The 17,343-nt window shown below is 39.5% G+C and overlaps 1 protein-coding gene across 1 annotated transcript in view; it reads left to right on the plus strand.

The window, feature by feature from the left end:
* The first annotated feature begins 2,128 nt into the window (after window positions 1–2,128).
* The window catches only part of SH3GL3 (SH3 domain containing GRB2 like 3, endophilin A3), a 55,047-nt gene continuing 39,832 nt past the window's right edge, over window positions 2,129–17,343 (plus strand). The window contains exon 1 of the mRNA XM_054837240.1: window positions 2,129–2,336. Coding sequence (XP_054693215.1) covers window positions 2,292–2,336 — 45 coding nt within the window. The 5' untranslated portion in view covers window positions 2,129–2,291. The remainder of the gene's footprint in view (window positions 2,337–17,343) is intronic.

Genomic DNA, 17,343 nt, shown 5'->3' on the forward strand with positions numbered 1-17,343 from the left:
TTCCCTCATTTTACAGACTGAATTAGTAACTTTTCATAAAACTTAAGGAATATCATCCAGGAAATCACAATCCCTTTTTTCCATGAGATATAACTATGCCTGTGATTACAAAGCTCTCAGATATTGCTTAGCTAGCATATATTACTGGCTACAAACTATAACTTTTGCTTGTATCTGAACTGAATACCAGTCTCTTTTTCAGGGTGTCTCTACCAAACCATTAACACCTGGACCACTCAAGTTGGCTCACTAATTAGGTTTTCACCCTGTCTGTATCATAGAGCAATTAGGCTATGCAGTTGAATTTCCACAGGGCATTTCCCACTTGCAAATTCTTGTACCACTTCAGCAGAGATAACACGGCTGCTACCCTCGGGTTACAAGCGGGATTAAAACAAAAAAAAAAAAAAAAAAGGAAGTTGCAGACATATAGCCTTACCCAAGTTCTTTATCTAATCCAATTTTACAGCTAACAGCCACAGTTACTCCATAATCCATCAATTCTCTTCCACAGTGACTTATTTCAAACTCCTTTCTTTGCTTCTGGTCCACCCTTTCTTAAAGGTGAAGATTAGCCAAAGCCTTATCTCCCTAATTCCATGGTACGCTAAGAGGTTGCTTTAATACCCGTTACAGAACTCCAATTTCTTATTTTCTCACCTGAGATCTCTACAAACACGTCACTAATTTAAGCCATACCCAGCTTGCCCTGGACAGTTAACATCTTGCTGCCTGTTTCAATTATGAGGAGAAATTGGTGCTGCAATCGAGTGCCTGTGGTATAATCATGTTTACTTGTAAAGAGGCTGAAAATGCTCTTTCCCTAGACACAGCTAGCACCAGATAGCATGGTGATTGCAGATCTCCTTCAAAAAGGACTCAGTCCAAAAACCTGAAAGGGCTTCACCTCACCATTTGTCTTCCAGAGTGAATGTGGACTGGTGCTATCCTCTTTTATCTCTTCTTCCTCTCCTCTACAGACTGTCCTTTGTCAAGTAATAGCCCTAGGAGTTCCTTAACTCCTGAATATACCTGTCTTCACACTTTGTTTCACAGTGGTACACAATTATTTCTAACAGGTGGGACAGGGATTCCTTTCTCCCAATTTATAACATGACAATTACTCTAAAAGCTCTTGTATTTTTTTGCCATTGTCCTCTTTGCTATTATAAAGAAGTAACTGTAACGCACTCTGGAGATGCCTTTCTCTCCCAACTCAAAAAAAATGTGGTAAGCATGATGGTGGGTAGCACCAAGAGCCCTGCTGCAGGCAGCAAAGGTTGTCTCTAAACTGCTTCCATACATAAGTTTCAGCTGAATCATAACTCCCAAACGATCTTACGGCCAGGATGGAGCAGCATATCACAGATCATGTCTTCCACAGAATCTGGGAGTGCCTTACCAGTGCAGGCATAACCACATCTCATACTTCTATCAGCCCCTTGCTGATGCACAGCCATATTTAAGCATACAATGAATCCATCTTATACCAACCAAGCAAACACCTGAGCCGTTCTTCCAGCTTAGCTCTTTCTAGTCCATCTGCTCCTCCAAGAGGGAGGCAGGCAGTGGGAGACTGTGCCTTTCTGAGCCTTGAGCAGCATAAATGCAGCTGCAGAGTCAAACTACCAAGTGGATTTTGTTATGATGTACAGCAACAACCAGTTACATTCCGGACCACTGCAAGAGTGTTAAAAGCTACAATATAATTATGACGTATAATAATAGATCTGAGGTGAATGAGCTCAAATAAAGATGCTGCATGGAAACACAAGAAATGAGACCTATAAAGAAAAAATTGGAGCCTTATTAAAAATAAGACTAGCTCAATGAAATCAGAGAGCTAACAGCTAGGCCTTCTGGTGCTTAAGCAAGTACCGTGCAATAGGAAGGATGCCCCAGCCGTAGCAGCGGTGCGACCTGCCCGCAGGGATCCTTCCGGCTGCCCCGCCGCAGGCAGCGCCCCGCCGCAGGCCGCCCGCTTCCCCCTCTCCGCCGTCTCCATGCGACATCGCAGCGTGGGCGTCTTCGAGCCCTCTCGTTTGCATGAGCCCCGCAAGCAGCCAATGGGCGGGTGTCTATGGTTCTGTCATTTGCATGGGCCCTGGCGGTAGCCAATGGGGTGGTAGCCGCTGAGCCCGCTTGGAAGGCGATGTTTCCATCTGCGCGGGGCGGCGGGGCCGTAGGTGCGGGTGACACAGCGAGAGGCCGGGCCGGCCGCGGGAGCCGCGGGGACCTGCCGGCCGCTCGGCCTGGGCAGCGGCGCTGCCTCGGGCAGCCGCGGGGGAAAGATGTCGGTGGCGGGGCTCAAGAAGCAGTTTCACAAAGCTAGCCAGGTAAGGGGAGCGGTTCCCGGGGCCGGAGCGGTGGCGGAGCCGCAGAGGGGGCTTTGCTGTTGACGGGTGGTTCGCCCTGCGCCCGCTCCCGGCCGCCCGCCGCAACGGGCAGCGGATTCCTCGACCTTCTCCGTCTAGGTGGTGGCATCATTCTGGCACCTCGGGGAGCGTTTCCTTCAGCTGTACCTCTGGGTCCTTCCCTTTATTATTGCCTCCTAGCCTCTTGTGTTGATCCTCACACGGGAGGATTGCCTGTTCCCTTCTTTACCTTGGGGCTTCGGGTCTTTCTTTTAATTATCAATATTTGTTATTTAATGATGGGTTTGTGGTTGTACTCTGAGGCCTCTGTTAAGGGTAGAGGCTGTAGGGTACTAGCTTTCCCCTGAAGAGTTCATTGTGGTGTTATTTCCTAAACTCCTGGTTTAATACCCTACCTGGCGTACCATGTATTTGTCCTATAGAGGTTATCATGTGTTTCTAGAGTTTTCCCTCCTTTTCTAGATGCTGTACTCTTACCTTCTCCTGGGTGAACCTTCATCTTCTGACCCCTTTCTCTCCTGTTCTCTTTTCTCTTTTATAATATGCTGCTTTAATACTTTTGCTGATTTCTCTTAGGAGAGAAACTGTTTTCTGTCAAGCAGGTGGACTGGTTGCACTACATAGCACAACAGTGCTGACCCACAGCCCCACAGTTGTTTGGTACCTCAGGCAGTGGCAGCAGTGGGATTCTTCTCACTGAAGGTGTTGGGAAGCCTCAGCGGCTTTTTTCCTTGTTCCAAGCCTGGGAAATCTGTGTTTGTGTTGGCTCTCATTAATGATAATGGCAATACTGAAATTAGTGTCTGGTACCTTTTCAGTCAGATTGGACAACTGCTTATCTTGGTGAGAGTTGAGAACATGAAAGTTCATTGAGTGCTTAGCTGTCATCTTTCTAAAGCCTCCTTCAGATATTTGACTTGTCAGCAGCCCAACTGCAGAATGTGCACTTTGTTTGGATATAGAGATGCTAAATATTTGTATCTAATGTTTCTTTTCAGTAGTGTTCTTATATATTAGGTACTGATCTTGAAAAATGTCATGAATCTGTATCTTTTAGTTAACTTTCACTGTTTCTTTGAGAAAATGTGGGACTTCCAGGGTAAATGAAGCCAAGGACAATTTGCTTGTTTTGCAACTAACTTATGCTGGTAAGTGATGCAGCCTTTGCAATGGTGAGTTTGTAACTCATGAAGCAGAAGATACTTAACTGAGGAAGTTTGAGAGGTAACCACAACAAGTGCTGTCTCGTCTAGCAACTGCTAACAGTGCAAGTTGCTTAATCCTGCCCAGATGTCAGGTAAACATAAAAAAAAAAAAAGGAGGAGATCTGATAAAAGTAGTAGTAATGGCAAAAAGGAACAATAGAATATATTGAAGTTGACTGTACAGTTATTGAAAAGTTGTGGTATGACTTCCAGTATTCATTATAGTAATTACACTAAGGAATGAGATGCATAACTCAGATAATTTTCTTCTTCTCAGGGTGGGTCAAAGATAAAGTTTCCACTTATTTTCAAATGCAGGACTGAGCAAGATAAGCTTGTAAGATTGAAAAAGTCTCTCTTCAGGGAAAGAAATACTGTTTAGTAGGAAATTAACATACAGGAAAAAGGAACTGGAAATGGATTTTTTTTCAGTGCTTGAGGAAACACAAGACACTTATTAAGAGCTCATTCTGGAAGAATTCAGATATGATATTGGGCAAAATCGTAGTGGAAAAAAAATGACAGAAGAAATAGTACATCTGTTATGTAATAGAATATATAGTTGATCAAAACATCCAGGTCTAAATAATGGATCTATTTGTCTCTGACACGCAGAGACACAGTCATGGCCATACCTATAAAGCTGCAAACTAAACAGTTGTTGCCAACTAATGAAAGTGGAACGTGCAAAATGGAAATACTGGCACTCTATCTTTCAGCTAAATTCCTTTACAAAATGCTAAACCAAGCAAATACAGAGCATGAAAGAGGTATTTCTCAACAGAACATTTGTTAAATCTCTAAGTACTGTAGGATCACTTAAGGAGATCTATACCTTTGTGTATTGAATGGATGAGAGAGCCAAGGGTAACTGTTAACAGCAGAGACAGGCATTGCTTGGGGAAAGAATGAAATTAATTCCTTTAGTGTTCCCAAAGGAGAATGGGGGCAGATGACAAAAACTGGCAAATTTCCCAGAGGACATTGAGGAATACTGAAGGGAATGAGACTTGTGCCAGGACATGTGATTAAGGAATAAGAATAATATTTGAAGGCTGACAAAACCTAAAGACAAAAAAACCTGAAGGATGAAGCAAGTGGGTTAAGACAGACTGTATTTAACAATTCATTCAGAAATGTGAATAAATGTCAAAGAAGTGACAAGATCCATATATTTTCAAAAGATACTATTTCCATGCTAAAATAGATTTCCATTCAACTGAAATAAACTACAGTTCCAACTGAAATATACAGTAATATAGATATATAGTTATAGAAAGATTAAGTAAAATAAATGGAGTTCCTCTATAACTCTTTATACTCTAACTGAACCATTTGACTGTTGCAGAACTGGGGTTTGTTTTTTTTGCAAAAGAAATGCATTTCAGTTTTGTTTTCCTAAAAAGTTTGCGTTTTCTGTGTGTCTTGACAGTTTTTGTGTTAACTAGTGGTGATAACCTTTGTGAGTAGGCTTAAATTCTAAGTTTAGAGAGTCCAGGGAAAAAAGGAAACAATATTTACAGTTTTATACCTGCAGTTGAGGTTGCTGGAATGTTTGTCTGGTATGTGTCAGCTTGGCTTATCTAAAGTTACAGTTAAGTAAGTAGGTGTTTGCTTTATAGAAGGCCAGCAGCTAACTTCTATGATTTCTAAAGCCCTCATTGAAATCGGGCATGACACACTATTGCAGACTTGGTTGGTGTAGTAAAAAGTCGTCACATCTCTGTTTGCAATCCATTAATTCACAATAAGTGTTCTTGATGCTGTTGTCCTAAAATTTTTTTACTCAATTGTATTCTTTTTTCCCTACTGAATATAGTGCACATGTGTAGATTTTTTTCACCTAAGTATCTGGTAGTGAGATTCAGAAGACAACTCTTGAGTTATGAGCATATGTTGGAATTACTGCAGTAAATTTTGCACCCCAGAGTGAGCAGCGTTTTATCTATTTTTCTGTATATTCCAATATATAATACTGCAATTCTGTTCCATTATCTGTACCCTACTAATTGCTTCCTCTGGCATTACAGCACTGATAGACCCAAAGGTTATATATCTGTTATGTAATAGATAATGGCTTTCAGGTGCACTAGAATTTTCTTTACTGTGCTTCTTATTTAGGTTGTAAGTTTAAATTAAAACACTCAGATGGACTGGAATGAGGCTGATCCCTTGAGTATAACTCATTTGACTAATGAAATACCAAGCAGAACCTGTGTGGCATCTTACCACCTCTCCCCGACTGATAAGTGAGGGCAGGCTGTTTCTCAGAGCTGATTAGTGAGTCTCATGGAATTCAGCTGTTTTTTCTGGGGTTTTTTACATGTATTTTCAAATAGAATTTTTTTAATTAACCTTCAGGGAGTTCTGTTCACAGTGAAAATTTGTCTTCAGTCGCTTTCTGCCTCTGACATACCTTATCTGTTTTCCTGTTTTCAGTTTGAAACCTTTTGATGTAGGTGGGTGTATCTCTGCCTGCTGTTTTTGTAGGACTTGTTCTTGTGGTGGTTGTGCATGTGGGATAACCCAGATGGTGGGAGGACTGCATCTTCTGATGCATACTGGGATTATTTTTAGAGTGGTGTTTCTGTTTAGAAAAGCAGTAAGTGTAGAGAGTGAATAAGAAAGCCTTAATAGGCAGCAGATGCTATTATAACTTCTGCTGTGCTCAAACTGCAGCCAGGCTAGTATCTCGGTGTAAAGATACGTGATTTTTTCAAAGTAATTCGAGGCTAGTGAGCTGAGAACCTCCCTCCCTCAGGGTGTTTTGAAAGCTCGACCATGACACTGGCATAGGAAATCTGCTGTTGATCTTGAATTCATGTGTTTTGTGTCTTTTTTTTTTTCTTAATTGTAGCTAAAGTCTGTGTATAGCAGCAATCTCATTATCAACAGCTTATTCATAGTGTATTTCTTAGGCTTAGCTTCTCAGCAATAGTAGAAATTAGTAGTCTTTTGAGGAAACACATAACTGCCAATTATTGTGAATATCTTATTTTTAATGTAGGCATCAACAGTTATTGTTGGCCTATGCAGACTGGTTTGTTAAACCTTCTCCTATTGTCACGGAAGAAAGAGAGGCTCCAAGAGAGTGGGAATCAGGAGCTGGCTCTATTGTCTATAGATAGAGCCTGATGGTGAGCAGATCTAACCAAACCAACCAAAATCTGTTACAACTTCTTCGCTTTCTGAAATTTATTTAACATAGTGTAATAAAGTGTATGCTCTGTGCTCTTATCTCTTATGTACCCTAAATGGCGTTTGTCTCTTCAAGGACTGCATTTTTTTAGCAATGTTTTTAAAGACCTTTTTCTATTTTTTAAAAACTTTTGGCTGTCACCACCAGTTGTAGGAATGCTGCTGCTTCTCTCCCAGATTCAGCGTTTACTCCATTGATTTATGTGGCATTTTGATCCAATCTGTTGGAAGGAAGACCAGAATCAAGATCATCTTGTTCCCCAGACAGAATAAGTCTTATGACTGGGTTTTGTTGTGTGCTTGTTTTTGTTGTCCTGACTATTTTTCTCTTTTGTTATGTTGTATTTGAATGATACTAGCCTAGACATAATATTTAAGCTTGTTTTAAAGTACATGTTGACATTGAGTTAATACACAAAAACTTTATTTACACAAGTTCTTGCTAGCAAAGGAAGTACTTTAGTAAACTGAGAAAGAGGCAAACCTTATACAAAGAGAACTTGAACTTGCCAGTGAGACATGAAGAGAAACTCTTTATTGACTAGGTGCAGATAAATTTATTTCCTAGTTAGAGATACTGTCTTTTCACATCCAACCTGAATTGGGCGTGATGAATCTAAGACCTTAGTAGAGAGCGAGCGAGCTTCTATCCTGTTCCTAGTTTTTATTAGATAATTGCGTGTATTCTTTTGCAAATCTGATAGAATTGTGGGGGTAGGACAGTGGTGGAAAGGATATTAGAATTTAGTTTGTCTGAGATAATTTGAAATGGATAATTATACTTCTAAAGACGTGTTTCAGAAAGGAGAGTAAACCCTCAGCCACTGGCAAGGACAAAAAATAACATTGCTCTAGTGTCTGTATATATGTTGATATCTAGTTAGACAGTATAGTCTGTCTTTACCTGTGTCATGACTGGAGACTGTTGTTATGCAATCCAGTAATTATAAAACTATAATGTGGATGATATACTTTTCATCTTAAATTCCTCAGATGATGTGAGGAGAGGCTGAGGGTTTGTGTAAATCTTTGAAGACTTGTTAGTTTATGGAGTATTTGTTGGGGTTTCTTTCTTTCTTTCGTTTTTTGGTGGAAAACTTAGTGCTTGCAAAAGAAGGCCTCATTTTGCATTTTCTTTCAAATCAAAATTTTATTAATAAAAGGGAGGGAAACGTGGTCTTGTGGCAAAGATCAGCATGGATTTTGCGGGGGGCAGGGTGCAGTAAGGGGATGGTAATCAGCACTTTGCCTCTTCTTTGGCATTAGTGAGGCTAACTCACTCTTGAGTTGTGTGGCGGACTTTGTTGTGTAGCCCTCCCTGCTTACACTGAAGCCTGCTTCCTGGGACCAAAACAGGTAGGAAATAGGAAGACAATTCCTTGTGGCATGAAGGTGATTTTCAATATTAAAAAATATATGTGATGGAGTTGGGAGGAGGGAGAAACTAACTCTCAAGCTTTAGGTTTATAGTTATATTTAGAATTGTATTTATCACCTCCAAAGTAGTTGCCTGTAAGGTAGCAATGTAGGAAAAAGAAAGTTTGAGTACTTCAGTCAGCGTACAAATTAGCAGAAGATAGCAATCATATGCCTCTGCAACCTTTAACAATGCAGCTCTCAAAGCTGCAATAGATGGATCACAAGGCTGTAAATTGGGAATCTAGCAGAGATGCAGCTACAATTTGGAAGGAGGTTAGCTGTATTTTACACATAAAATATTTATATGTAAGAATCTGAATGGCATTGCAGTAGAAAATAGTATAGCATAATGGAATGGAAGCTGAACTTTCTCCTTGAACGCCTGTCCTTTTATAGATTCTTGGCTATGCTGAAGAGTTTTGCACCGGCATCCTGAAAGTTCGAGTGAGAGCTGGCGCTCCGTCCTTAACTCATGCTGGTGCCTGAGTCATTGCGGCACATGCTGGGTAATATATTGCAGTGCAGTCTCTTGAGAATCCTGCAATGCTGAAAAACAAATAGACAAGTGAAGCACAGCAACAGCATTGCATTCAGATTTTCTTTAACATGGTTTGAAGTTGCTTAAATATCTCGAACAGATAAATTTCTACCAAGAAGTTGCATTCCTATACAGAATTTGGGACACGTTTTGTAATATATGTATAGGAGGACAATTCTGCTTAGTTATACTGATAGAAATCTGGGATGACTCAATGAAGTCTCTTATAAAGGAATGTGCAGCATAACTGTATAACTGAGAGCAGAATCTGGCCTATAATACCTCAGTCCAAGTGCTTGCTTCCTACTATGATAAGAAAGTTGTATATATTCAGTGGCACAATATAGCTGCAGTTCCAGAACAAGCTATTGCTGAAGGAGTGGGGTTTATATAACATTTTGTCTGTTGTGCCATCCAAACACCCACACTTTCTGTAAACATACATGTAATTCAAGTTACAAAATACGTCCTGTTCTTCATACCTTCTGTAAGAACCCTGTAAAACCCAAACATTGTCTTACAATGATACCATTGAGAACAAACTGCTTCTATTTATGTTAATGCCACTTTCACCCCAGTGTATTGTGACAGTCTAATTCTTACTGTGCTGTCTTCTCATTGTTAGTCTTTTCCCTGTTTGTGGAAAGGAAGCCACTGCTGGAAGTTTTTGTCTAGTTAAAAGTTGAAGGTGCACGTTTTAACAATGCTTTTAACAAGTCCAGTTAGAAAAGGGCTAATCAAATGTTGGATTACACCTTGAATTCTGTTCCTAGTGTCCTATCACTGTGTACCTGTTTCTATTATTAAAGTTATTAAGAGTTATATGCACCGATGGAAGAACATACCAGTTAATTTCTTGCAACATCTTAAACAGCAGCAGCTGTGTATGTGAAACACAAAAATAACTTGGCCTTGTATGCTTTTGATTCAAAGGACAGTGCCAAGCCTCGGATGAGAATTAATTCTCTTCCTGTACTACCCTAATTAAATTACATTTTTGATACTGTACCTGTGTTTAATGAACTGCAACACCTGCAGTGAAATTAGCCTGGTTAGGAACTGAACATGATTATAAGAATCCAGGACTCAAAGGAAATCAAGGGGGCTCTAAAATTCCGTTTTCCATGATTGGCAGTGTTTCTGTTCTTGTGCAGTCAGGTTACAGATCTAAGTTGAAAAAGCAGGGAATTTTTTTTTTTTTACTAAGAAAAAAAGAAATAAAATATTAAAAACAAGTATAAATGGTCCTAGGTAGTAACAACCCCTTTATTCCCTTGTGAGTGCTTTGCAAATGCAGGTATGTCTCGCTGTTCCTATTCTTTTTTTTAAAAGATGGAAATAAATAAGGTACTTGAAGGTGACATGACTTCAAGGTCAAGGAGCTAGTCAGTGGCAGAATGAAAAGTAGATTATGTGTTTCCAGACTATAGATGCAATGTCCAATCCTTAGAAATTGTGCTTTCAAACTTTGGGGTTTGAAAAGGTGTGTAGAAGAACCATGTCACATGTAACTGATTTTTTTTTAATTCTCTTTTATTTTGCATAAGATGTATGGATAAATATGAAATGTAGATATGAGTTTGGATTAAAGCTTCTGTATAAATGTGGTGTAATTCCACTGACTCAAAGTTCAGCAGGCTGAACATGGTATTTTCACTTTAATGTTTTTAATACCTCTCGAACTGTCAAGCAATCTTTTATTTTCAGATAACGATGTCTCCCCAGCAGAGAATAATTAGGGGAAAAAATTTACTTAGTGCCATAAATAAGATGTGGGATTGGAGGTCAGAAAGTCATTGTTTTGATTCCAAATTGTGAGTTTCCCTTTCACGGTCCTGTTGAGAGCGCTAGAAAGTGTAATTTGGTGCCTGTGCCATCTGCGTGGTCAGAGAATGCCACAAACGTGGGAAGGCTTTCTTTTTACCCACAGAGAATGTAGCACCTGTCAGCTTGGCTTCTGGGTCACAGTAGGTGTGTGCGTGGTGGGAGGGGAAGAAGCCCCTTTAAGTTATTCATCAAAGACTGTAACTTTTAATCAATTCAGAACCAGCAGTTCCAGTCTGCTGTCTAGAAATTCCTTCCAAAGAAAATAATAAGATGTCAGGATGAATTCTGCTTTTGGTGTAAGCTGCTTGGATGTCTGCCTGGAGGCACTGGAACATAGCAACTGTTACTTACCTTTAAGATTAACTGTTTATTATTTTACTGCTTTAGCATCTGAATACTCCCTACCTGGTTTTTTCCCCCTGTAAATTGCAGTAATCACCTAAAGTTACTTTGTTAGAGTTGGAGGTGGGGCTTTTTTGTTTGCTTTTGCTGGAGGCAGGGAGAGCAAGCAAAACTTCTTCGCTTCCCTGGTCTGTCCTGCAGCTCTCCAAATGCTCAAAGACCACTGACATTGTTCCTCAGTGGAACTTTCCCTTCCTCCTACTGTGCAATGTGAGTTTGCGCTAGTGTCTGTCACAGTATTTTAATTTAACGGGAAGGAAAACTTCTGTGGTGAACAGTAGGAAAGAGAGGCACACAAACATAGGTGAATGGTAAGCTTAGGCAGGAAGGGAGTTACTTGCTGCAATACCTTCATGTTCGAGGTTGCAAAGGAGACTCCAAGTTAAATATGTCTTTAGTGGATACTGTCTCTCACCAGTAGTTATGCTCTACAGGTTTTTCTGAAACCGTCCACTTGGTTTCATTTATTCTGAGTGGGCCAGGTACAGGTGCACTGCTCACAAAGGGGCTGAAGGCACTGGTAAACCCGAAAGTTGCTCAGCTGCCAGACTTGTAATGGTGACCTGTAAAACAAGGATGTAAATAAGGTAACACAAATGGAAAGGAAAAACAGAAGCATCCACAATTACAGATTTGGCCCAGCCTAAATGTCTGTGTTAGTGTAAGGTGATCTAATTTCCCAAACACACTGTATTTTGTTTATTAGTGTGATGAAACTTATGATCTATGTTCAAAAGTCAGGATTGCATGTATTTATCTACTGTAGAGTCAGGAAATGACAACTGTGTCCATCTGGCCTGAGCGCTGTGGTCTGTGCAGGTCAAATGAAGCAGGTGTTTGCAATGTGCTGTTCCCATTTGTGGTTAAATGTGAGGTCATTAGGCTTCACCAGGTGTTATGGATGTGACTTGTTTGTGGTAGAAGAATCTTTTTCTTGTTTCCAGCTTCTTTCCAAAGGTGGAGCAAAGGACTTTTTTCAGGGTAGTTTTATTTTTACACAAAATTGTTCAATGATTTGAAGTATGTATATATATTTACAGTTAATTTAATATCAGTACGATCTTGAAATGCATTGAAATTCAAAAATCCTTCAGGGCTCATAGGTGTGAACAGTCTTACCTCTCTGTCTCTGAGAGTTTTACTGTGGGTAAATGGAAATCGATGATGATAGTTCCATTATTATGTATAAATATAGTGTGTATATATAAAACCTGTATTTCCTCCCCCACCATCTTTAAGCCTTTGGACAAAAAAACTCCTCATAGATAGCCTCTGCCCAAAATATATTTGCAAGATATTCTTAGAAGGCAAAAAAACTTGCCCTTCAGTTTCCACACTTGTATATCTGAGCAAACATTGCTTATAAAAGAACTGAAAATTCAGCGTGTGGAATGACACTTGCCCTGAGCAGTGCTGCCCTGGGTCGCTCAGTCTATCAAAGGTCGAGGCTGAATTACAAGATTTCTTTATCAGATATAGTCGTAGCTTCTTATGTTGCTTTTTTGGACATTACCTTTGTGAAAATGCTCTTTAGAGCTTCTTCATTAGTTATTGTTGTACTTCTGAGTTCTGGTCAGATTAGTGTGGGATTGCAGAAGCTAAGCCTTTCTGTGTGGGATTGGACCCTGCTGCAAAGAAGAAGTTCAGAGCAAGAAGTCTTGTGCTATCGTTAGCCTGCATAACAGATTTGTGACTTTGCGCTTAGCACCTCTTTGTCTGTCAGCACATTTGGGAAGCAGCCAGAAGACTAGTACAGCTCACTCTATCTGATGAACAAAAAGTTCATTTATACAAGGGGAAAAGATGCACATAAATATAGCTGCTCTTGCACAATAGTAGTAATGCTTCTGGGAATTGCTTTTTTTTGGCTTATATCAAAATTACGTTTAAAAAAAATGAGGAAATTATTTTGTAAATAAAAAAAGTGAAACTTCATGAACTCATCTTACTAAACGTCAGTTTATGTGATACTTTATTCAAAATTATACAAAAGTTGGAAAAATTACAGGTTTTGAAAAGCCTAGTTTCAGGTGGAAAAAGTTTGTTTATGAAGATTGTATATACTCTTTTAGAACATTACTTATTTTGTCATCCAAAATAATAACTGCTTGCCTTGTTAATTTTTGTAGTGTATCATCTAAATTATTCCTTCAGCAGATGTTCAGTTATTGCCAATGTACGTGCGACTGACTAAATTTTATGTTTTGTTCATCACTTGGAGCACGTAAAATACGCTAAATGGGCTATCTTTGCGTCAACACTTTGGCATAGATGAAGCATGGACACTAATTCTAGTAATGCATATTATTATTCTAGCAGATGAGTGAAATAAGTATACTGTCTTGCTAAAATTACTGTTCTAGATTGGTGTAAAAGAAAACAGTTTCTGTCAACTTGCCTGTTATTTCTAAATTTAAGTGACTTAAATATACAGAAATTGACTTACCAACACTTGCAATTTCTCTATATGTATGCCAGTTGTCATTACTACTCACAAAATACTGCTGTGCAAAAAGCCTGTCTGTAATTGTTTTCCTCTTCTAGTATTCCTGGAAGCTTACATCTTTCTGTGTGTTTAAATTAATGCAGTTATAAAGATGCATTCAGTGTGTTCACAAGGATTGCTCAAAATAGTGTTCAAATGTTAGGAAAAAAAAATTCAGTTGCTGTATTTCCATAATCCAGAAAGTAACTGTAAAATGAATTAGGTACTGCAGACATTGGTGGAACTCCTGTCAGTCAGGGCTTTAATTTATGCACATCATTCTACATGGCACATCTTAAAGGAGTTGAAAAATAGCAAAACTTTTTCTTTGTATTTACTTTTCCAAGCAGCGATTTCAAATTTTGGAAAACTCTGTGATTCTGTAGATTATTAATAATGCAACTTTAAATTGCATCATGAAGAGCACATTTCTATATGTATGTTCTTAAATCTCGATCAAATGTATATGATAATTAAAGGGCCACGTTTACTGCTTTGGTATGAAGAATGCAAGAATTGTGACATTTTCATTGCAAGTGAGTTTGTTAGCGATTGAGATTTACCCTTCAGTGATCTCTTCAGCTGTGGTTAAAGGTTCCTGTTGTATGGGACTTGGCCTCTGTTGTTGCTGATGGGTGTACTGCCTCCTTTGTAGGAATTTCTTGCTACAAAGCCATGTGCCAGTACTGAGGAGGACAGTGCCTTTTGACATCACTTGCACTAGTGCTTCAGAGCTCGTTGGGGATTTGTGTATTGTTCTGTGTGCAAATTATGCTTGGAAAACTTTTCCAGTTTTCACTGTCATTTGTTTAAAGGTGGAATTTGGTAAAGTTTGGTAACAATGAAATACAGGCAATTTTGTGTGCGTGTTGAGGAAAGATCTTTTTTGTCCCCATGGACGAAGTCAGTGGTCCATTTCTGCAGTGCTGCTGTTACCACTAGAAAGAACTGTGCCTCGTGGAGATTCAGGGCAGTGCCTGTCAGTCTTAGCAGTGTGGTTTGTGGTATTGCATGTAACAGTGTGTTGCTGCCTAAAACCACTAGTATATTTTGAAATGGAGTTGTGAAAATAAAGGCAAAAATGTTCAGTGACTTCCTCTCCTGACTAGTCACAGTGAACACAGTGCTGAAAATAATCCTTTTTTCTTTTTCTTTTCACTATGATACCTGGAATTCTTCATTTTCTGTTAAGTGAATCAAGAGAGCATGGGTTATTAAAAACTTTCAGATACACAAGAGTGGTTGCGACTTGTTTGTTCCATTTAGGTTTTGCAACTCACAATCAGCACAGGATGTATTAGCAAAGAGAAGATGATACCTTTAAGTCCGCTTGTTTTTCCCCATGGGTATCGTTGCTAAGGACTTCACATGAACCCCAGTGAAGTCAGCAGTACTGCAGAACTGCTGGGAGCATGTTGTTGGATTTTTCAAAATATTTGAGTAATGAGACTGTAACACCATTAAAACTCAGTTGCTTTTGTAGCAGACCAGGAACAGGAAGCACATTACTTTAGTGCTCTAATGCTGAACGTGAACTTAAAGGCTTGTGAAAACTGTCAACTAAGATGGCTTTAAAAAAAGAAACAAACAAACAAGAAACCTCTCAAGCAGAGGAGATGACAAAGTCTTGCTGATTCAAAGGGAGAGCATGCAATGCCTGTACAGCAGGAACAGGTGGATTGCCTTGAGTAGCAAGTAACAGGGACCGACTGTGTGGTGGAAGTATGTGGGTGTTTCACAATGCACTAAAAGCAGTGGAAACTACAGAACTGACTGCTCAAAAAAGTAGGAATGATGCCACTTAAATCAAAATAATGTGCAGGAAAAAGTAAGGGTAAGAGAAGGAGTTGTCAGTCCATTTTATAGTGACTTAATAAAATCCACAAGGCTAGTGTAAGTGCTAAAAATGTAAGCAGTAATTTAATAACATTGAAGGACAGATCTCTAACTTGATTATGTGGGAATGGAATGCCTAAGAGTTATTGCCTGATGGAAGGTAGTTTCTGAAAGAACAATAAATAGAGACTATTTGTCACTTTTCATGTATACAAAGTAGACTTGCTGATAAACGTCATGCTGAAGCGTGATGAGCAATAGTATGCTAATGTGGGGAGAAGTTAATTCTAAGCCAAATCAACCAAAAATTATGATTTGGACTGTCAATGCATCTGGCTATATACAACTTCTGTTGACAGTTGTCTTGTTCTCCTCTGTACAGCTCACTTGGGGCTCTGTAGTGGATGATCTTGACCACATTTTTTATGGATAATGGATTCACTGAAACTGTCACTTTATGGCACTGCCAAGGGAATTTTTACTGTAGATAAATACATAGCTGTATAATAACTTTTAAAAGCTAAAAATGGTACTCCTAACTATTCACAGCATATCTTTTAGTGTTAGCAGCTCTTGAGCTTAGACAAATTTAAGAATATTTAACCCAAACACATAAGCTTTGAGCTTAAAACTGTGAATCACTGTTAAAAGTGCCCACATCTTATCTATGTTATTTCTCCTGTGATTGGTCTCTATTCGCACTTAATAGAAATCAGAATTAGGTTAGCCTAAAACCTGAGTAAACTGAAGGCCTAAAGTCAGAAAGAGGTGTTAGGTGCTTGGTGTCCTGACAAGGAGGCTCAATGTACTCGGCCTTCAAAGGAAAAAAAAAAAAAAAAAAACAAAACACCAAACCAACTACAATTTTAGACCACAGCTGATTTTTATTCAAATGGGTTTTCAATAAAGCCATCTAATAAGCAGAGATCTCTGGTCATGGAAAATGCAGGTGGACAACTGGATATTCATGAATTATGCAGTGCAGTTAAGTGTTTTCAAGAAGAAAAAATTATTTAAATGTTTTAAGGATTTTAATTGCCTATTCTGCACATGCAAGCTATGATTTATGTGTTGACTGATCTCTCTTATCTGAAGAACTAGGATTTACTTTTTGTTTCACATGAAGTAGAAGAAATAACAACACTAGCATGTGCTACTCTAACAGAGAGATGTTGCAATGGGCTATTCTGTAACACCTCTAACCAAGGCGGACTTCATAGGGGACCCAGCTACAGGGCAATACGCTGGGCTGTGCTTCCATGAAGCCTTGAGGTATTTGCTCAGCTTTACATCCATGGCCAGCTCTGGGACTGTTCATGCGCTGAAAGCTGCCTAGACCCGCTCCTGAGTTCAGGCCTGTACTATCATCAGTGACGTATTTAATGCTAGCTTTCGCAAGAGCCAGCGCGAGCCATTTTGCCTGAATAAGCTAGGGTGGTTTAACCTGAGGGGAAAAAAAAAAGTCAAGGATCCATTTTCTGGGCTTAATTCCAGGGCATTGTGCTGGAACTGGTCAGATCAGGTTCTGGGAACATGAAGTGCAATAGATTCCTCTTAGAAGCTATGAATCAGAGTAGTGCACTCTTCCAGAACTATGACTGACAGTATGCCAACACTTTCTAGAATAAGGCAAAGCATAGATTTTTCACTAGACTGAGTGACAATTGCTAGATGTTATGTGAAGAGGACAGAAATGAAGAGGTATTGAATGGACAATGTAGTGTAAAGCTTACTTAGTTTAAGACAGAGAGATCATTAAAGAAGTCAGACTACCTCAGTGGAGGGTTAGATTGTTTTTTGTACGCATACCTTCCCACTGCATTTGCAAGTCTTGTGTTTATGGAATTGGCTTTAACAGCTGGATGCCATCAGACTGAGGATGAAGTTGCACGGCAACTTGCACCACCCTAAATCTAGGCCATAGTAGCCTTGCTCTACCCCCAGAGTAAGGTCCTGCCCACTTCCTGGAGTCAGCTCTGAGTGCTTGTCTGATCACACACTAAGCTGATAGAGGCAGCTTATCCATCTGAAAACTAACCTAGCTCAAATCTGTGATTA

The sequence above is a fragment of the Grus americana genome, chromosome 10 (genome assembly GCF_028858705.1).
Source record: "Grus americana isolate bGruAme1 chromosome 10, bGruAme1.mat, whole genome shotgun sequence".
Classification (NCBI taxonomy): domain Eukaryota; kingdom Metazoa; phylum Chordata; class Aves; order Gruiformes; family Gruidae; genus Grus; species Grus americana.